The 6,428-nt window shown below is 30.1% G+C and overlaps 2 protein-coding genes across 2 annotated transcripts; both read right to left on the reverse strand.

The window, feature by feature from the left end:
- Positions 1-194: 194 nt before the first annotated feature.
- On the reverse strand, positions 195-3,428 carry Rrp6 (exosome component Rrp6). The gene is given in 5 exon segments (XM_089172547.1): positions 195-257; positions 356-518; positions 595-817; positions 820-1,063; positions 1,128-3,428. Coding segments are annotated over 5 exon segments (2,667 nt in total). The 5' UTR covers positions 3,111-3,428; the 3' UTR covers positions 195-203.
- A 464-nt stretch (positions 3,429-3,892) lies between these two features.
- LOC107065621 (popeye domain-containing protein 3) lies at positions 3,893-6,173 on the reverse strand. Its single transcript, XM_015319475.2, has 7 exons — positions 5,949-6,173; positions 5,667-5,801; positions 5,384-5,565; positions 5,071-5,310; positions 4,837-4,989; positions 4,615-4,759; positions 3,893-4,524 (listed from the first exon to the last, which is right to left on the reverse strand). Exons 1-7 carry the CDS (start codon positions 6,001-6,003, stop codon positions 4,349-4,351), a joined length of 1,086 nt encoding a protein of 361 aa, XP_015174961.1. The 5' UTR covers positions 6,004-6,173; the 3' UTR covers positions 3,893-4,348.
- Positions 6,174-6,428: the final 255 nt, after the last annotated feature.

Raw genomic sequence — 6,428 nt, forward strand, 5'->3', positions numbered from 1 at the left:
TCTAAAAGGTCTTTCTATTTGGTTATCCTATATTGTTGGATCAATTCATATACTCAAATGTTTATTTACTAACAAGCTATTAAATATTATATATATATATATATTTATATACATACAAATGATTTGCCAATTTGTTACATAACAATATATATATTTTTTTAAAGTAATAAGTAGTAAAAAAAATAAGTCGTCTATTGGAGTAATTAGATTTTAATTTTATTATTTTTCTTTCCTTTTTTATTCTTCTTCTTACGTTGCTGTAAAAAAAAAAAAAAAAGAAAAAAGAAAAGTCAATTATTAATACATTATATTATTCATTGATATAATATATAATTATCTTGATATTTATATTTACTTTAGGTTGTACAAAGTTCGTCCGACGTGTGTCATTTGTGGTACTACCACCTTGGAAAACATTATTAAAATCTACAGATTTATAATCAAACTTTTCTGCAGGTAGCATTCCTTTCTGTCTTAATTCCTTTTCATTCATCTTTTTCTCTCCTTTTTTACGTTGCCTATAAATAAAAGAAATATATTAAAATTATAATTTGTTTTTCTTAAATTAATTTAATTGAATCTTTTAATGTTTACCTCAAAGGTTTGATAATATCATTAGAAGGAGCGGTTTCTACAGTTATTTGTTTATTTCTTTCATTCGTTGTGTCTTTGGTCCTCCTAACATCCTGTTTTATCTTTTTATTCAAGGAAGGAATTGGTGTAAACATATTACTATTGGACAATTCTTCGGATGTATCATTCATAGACAGATCTTTCTTTCTTTTTCTACCAGGCATTTCTTTCAAAGGAATACACATTTTCTTTTTTTAGGCTTTGGACTTCGATTCGATGAAGTTTGTTCATCAGAAACAGATATCAAAGATTCATCTTTGTTTCTTATTTCATTTAATCTTTCTTCCTCTTCTTTTTCTTGTTTCTGTCTATCTTTTTCTTCTTGTTCAGCTACCATAGGTATTACACGTTTGTATCTTTCATAGGGACTAATGAATATGAATTTTTTGTTTCTATTTTGACTCGTTTTATCAGAAATTGATTGTTCATCCTAAAAAATAAAAAATAATATTTTTATTTATAAATAAAATATGATTTATTATATTAATAATTACCTCTGATGATTCTGAACTATCAAATACTCTAATAATATGATTTGTATTATTTTTATTATTTTTATATATATTTCTTGTTATTCTGCAATTATCTAAAAGACAAGGTAAATCAGTTTTAGTTTCCTTGAAATTATTTTTATTATTGTTGCATAATTTTTCTGTTATTTTGCAATTATCCAAAAGACAAGGTAAATCGGCTCTAGCTTCTGCATTGCTTGGTATGTCATGAGGAGAGTACGTCCAAGCATCTGAGTTTAGTGCATGGTTTCTTTGAACAAATCGTGGTCTAATATCGGTTTCTTTCACTGGTCTTATGAGAGGTTGATCTCGTGCTTTGAGTATAATTTTATGAAGTTTATATACATTTTGTTTAAGCAAAGTTGGAACTGGATTGCAACAAGCCGAAATGCCCTGCACCTCACGTGGTAATGCCTCAGCTATGTTTAGAAGCATATGATTTGGTAAAACATAAGCAGTGCTATCGTCTTCCTCTCTAGCCGTTATGTCTCTCCATTTATGTAATTCTTTTAAAGCATAAAGTTGCTTATTGTTAAAGATTTTTTTACTTCTTCTATACATATCCATATAACTTTCTTCTGTCCATATTGGTTTTATATAAGTTTGCTTACATAACTCTGTACTTCTATCAAATACAGCCTTTAAAATGTTAGTCTTTCCATTTGAAGAATCAATTAATGCATTTCTCAATACATCTTTTATGTGCAATAAATAGTGCGTATCTTTTCTTGCATATTTTAAAAGTTCATCAGGTAAAGGTCTTATACGCCAATCAGCAAGTTGAAAGTGTTTGTTTGAGTCTACTTTACAAAATCTTTCTAAAAGATGAGCTAAACCTAAATATGGTAAATTAAGTTGTTTAGCAGCTTGATGAGTATCAAACATGTTTACCACATATAAAGACAAATCCCTTTGAAGCCATTGAATGTCATAATCTGCTCCGTGAAATACTTTTAGAATAGTAGGTTTGGTAAAAATCTCATTGAGTTCATGTAATTCTGATCTTAATACCAACGTATCAATTATATAATCTGTATCTACAGTTGATATTTGCATTAAACAAGTTATACCTTGAAAACTTCTGTAAGAATGATGTTCCAAATCAACAGCGATCTCTTGATAGTTTTTTAAATCATCTAATAACATTTTGATATCTTCTGGCTTGTTTATCATAATCAATGGGGTTTCATGTAATTCTTTATACTTAACAGGTTCTCTCTTTTGTAATTGATTTTCTGGTACTTGAAATTTATTCAATTCGAAATCATATGGATGACAAAATACCTCTCCATCTTCAGTTTCTTCCAAATAAATAGCTAAAGGCTTTAAAGAATTTGGTTTATATTTGATTTTAGGTTCCCAAGGTTTTAAACTGTTATCAATTTTGTCTTTGAAAGTTAATTGCGGTCTTTGTATATTTTGTGCAGTCAATAAACGCACAACTTGCGTTTTAGATGCATCTGATGGTAGTTTCTTAATCGTTGATGACATATTCCAACTACCGGCTATAGTATCCTTTCTAGTTTGCGATACAACTAATTCTATTTCAGGATTCTTTACAATACCACTTTCTTCATCCATGCATAAACCAGCTTTATCCAAATACACATCATTTGCTTCCAATAAAAGATCAAATTGTTCTCCGATATCACCTTTTCCTATGTTACCACCTATTCCTGACAAATTAATTATTTTTTGCATCATCTTTAATAGTCTTCCCGCACTGTCATTGTTTGATTTATTGAAACTTGGAAAACATTCATAATAATTATAATTTTCTTCGATGGGTAAACCATTAGATGCTCTGATTCCATTTTTTATAACACTAAATGCTTCATTAAGATAATCATCAAACAAAGAAAATCCTGGAATTATTTCTTCATTTTCAATATTTCCTTTGATTTCCTTTTCACTTTCACTAACAAGTGTTTTATTATCCACTTTCTGATTTTCTTTAGGCTCCATTGTATTAAAATATTCACACGAATTTAACAATTGAAGTTCATTATTTTGAGGTTATGGTTTCAAAATTGCATGTACGCGATATACTAAATATAGTTCAGCCAGTAGTTTTTTTCTCTCTTTTATATATTATTATTATTATAATATGCTTTTTATGAATCACTTGAAAATAAATTATTTATTATTAAACAAATAAAACGAAATAAAATATATTTATATAAATATTATTGAAAAATACAGTAATTTCTTCGGAAACAAACTCAAACAACGTGTTCACACTGAGCTATGACTGCTATAGGCTTCATTTTTTTTCTCATAGATGGCAGCCCTGCTAGAATTTACACAAAACTGTTATATACGTTTATATATTATAAAAATAAATGTGCATAATATTTTTATTGAAAAAGACAAAAATTACAAATAGAAAAGGAATAATAAGAGAAATTCATTGAAAAATTATTATTTAAACCGTTTATTACAACAAAACGATATATTATTAGATCCTATACCGTGTAGACCAAAAAACGAGCCGACTGATTGGTCGGCACATATTAACCACGAGAGACCGTACGAATTTGTTTAATTATTTATTGCTACTGGTGAGTTTGTTCGTCGTGCAATTTAATCACATAGATACGTAATACATATATATATACATATATATGTATATATATATATAATTTATCTTTTTCGTATTTTTCATAAAATTGACCATTCCTTTGTGTGCCTGTCCAACTGGAGATATATGTATGTATATGTATATATATATATAATATATAATAACGAACTTTTTATTTTTTTTTATTTTTTCTAGAAACACACAGCAACAATTGCAACGATCGTCGATCAAATTACCTATTATTTTTACATTTTCCAGTTTCATTATAAACATAATATCACGTTTCCAATCTCATCATTGATTGGTTGAGTATTCGTTCTCAAGTTATAAATTAGTTTTGGTGCATTCATACACAACATGACAAAGTTAACTTCTACCTGGTAATTGAAAAAATTTGCAGTCTTCTGTCGTACTTCTATTTCCTCTCTTTTTCTCATCTCTTGTATGTTTATATTTTAATAATTTATCTTCCCTAAAATTTTTCCTTCTTATATATATATCATCAAATTGGACTAAAAAATTGTTAAACTTCTCGCGTAATCATCTCATAAAGGAGACAATTAGGTTCGATGCATTTTTGCTCGTCCATTGGACAATGGTAGCTTGCATGATAAGCGTACCGTCACTCTTCATCAACAATTTCACAGCTATGATATTTGCTGGACGAATCCAGCCAACTTTCTACACCACTCGATGCGAGATCATCACAGGACGGTAATTCTGGCAGGGGTTCCATGTTAGGTGCACCCTTTTTACTTAAATTGTTTGTCGTTCTTTCTTTGGGTTTAGCACCAGCCACTAAAAGTAAAATACAATATTATTATCATTTCTATTTTATTGAAAACTTTTTCTCAATAATTTGTCCAAAAAATATAAGAAGAGATTTACCATTATTGGAAGTAGGGTTTGTATCTTTTCTATGTATCAAAGTTTGTCTAGAAGTTCGTGGACTTCTATGATCACCACTGAGTCCTATTCCAGCGTTAATAGTAGGCAATCGAATATCCAAATGCGAACCTTTTTCTGTAACTATCTAACAAGTCGTCGAAAAATAATACGATTCTGTTAGGTATATATCCTTAATAAGGATTGATGATTATACTTCATTACCTTATTGTTCATTGCATATAATTTGGTAGCAATGTCTCTTGCAACTAAAGTTGTTAAGACTGTTGCAAGATAGGCTTCTTTAACAAGAAGATATTCCAAAGCTGATCTTTGCCAGTAGACGTATCTACAAGAACTAGCAGCAACTATTGAGACCTGTAAAATGAAAATATACATCTATAAACAATAATATTCTGATTGATATTTTATATAAAAAAGTAGATAGATAGATCGTACCTTAAATTTATCATCTCTCGATGCTCTAGAACTCTCAAATTCTGGCGAGTCTAAAAATTCACAGGGTAGAATTGGATGTAAAAAGTTGGTGTCACTAAGAACGTTGACTTTACCACTGAGTAATAGACCTAGTCTGTCTGTTTTAGTTAAGTTTTGCATCGCATATGCTTCACCAGTATGAAGGGACATCACCGTTGCGAGCTCTGGGGATACTAGTCTTTTAAATTGTGCTCTTGATACCTGCTCGAATCGTATTGACGAGTGATAACTATTCTTCCTTTTTTTTATAACAAGATGACTTACTGTGACTTACTTTAAAAGGATAGAAAAGTGTGTGATAGACCTCCTCCAATTCAGGATCGAACCTGACCGGTCTCATTTGATAAACGATATAAACCAACTGTCCAATATTTAACAATAAGAAAGTAAAATTCCAGGAGAAGATATCTGGCGCACAGATCACGTGCCATGCCCATCCGGACAGTAACATGAAACCTACGAAATAAAAACACATTGATTTTTATTATTTTTATTAAAGTTATCTTTCTTTATTGGTATTGACAAGAAATAGATGTATCAAAAATAGGCAAACATACCGACGATTAAAACTGAGTGCATAAACAATATACCCTTCTTCGAGGACGGTGCTGAGTAAGATAGTGCAAAGCAGAAATTCGCTAACTGGAATAATATGTGTTGTGGCTGTTGCCATAGGCACAGTGCGGTATTACCTGATGAAGAAAAACAAAAATCATGAGATTTTCGTTCGATGAATAGACAAGGTAATAGAGACGAAGAAAGAAGTGACAGTATGATGACAATTGTAATACAGATTGAAAAAACATAGATACCAATGACAATTATACTCTTTAACTGACCTATTGACGTGACGTTATAGGAAGGCAAAGGGTCATGACCCAGTCCAGGGCTCATCTTTGTGCGATTTTAAAAATATATGGTATAATATATATAGTAAGAAAGTAAGGAAGACGTTTTCTATCACTACTGCGTGCCCATGTTTGTTTTGGTTAAAAATTCTTTGTTTTAGCACCGTTCTTATTCCTAAATCGCTATACAGCGCATGTCTACCTTTTCATGCGCATGTATCAACCCTTTGGGATCGATCCTTCCTCTGATCAGATGAATCGATTCAAACATATCCCGCATCAGTTTTTTAAAGCACAATATTATTACCGACTGGTATCTACGCGATCGATAAAACAACGTTCTACTATTATCTTCAATCTTTCACTTCGCCTAATAATTTTTTATTTCTTTTTGGTAACATCGATCAATAAAAATTAATAGAAATATAGGTAAAAAATGAAGCTCGAATACTCAATGAAAGTCGATATACA

This window comes from Polistes dominula, unplaced genomic scaffold (assembly GCF_049000335.1).
Source record: "Polistes dominula isolate Pdom_NZ unplaced genomic scaffold, Pdom_raw_medaka contig_23, whole genome shotgun sequence".
NCBI lineage: Eukaryota > Metazoa > Arthropoda > Insecta > Hymenoptera > Vespidae > Polistes > Polistes dominula.

Coding starts and splice junctions, on each gene's coding strand:
- LOC107065621 (XM_015319475.2), bottom strand. CDS start 6,003: ATGAGCCCTGGACTGGGTCATGACCCTTTGCCTTCCTATAACGTCACG. Junction 4,990..5,070: donor CGAGAGATGATAAATTTAAG/GTACGATCTATC, acceptor TTCATTTTACAG/GTCTCAATAGTTGCTGCTAG. Junction 4,525..4,614: donor AAACCCTACTTCCAATAATG/GTAAATCTCTTC, acceptor TTTTACTTTTAG/TGGCTGGTGCTAAACCCAAA.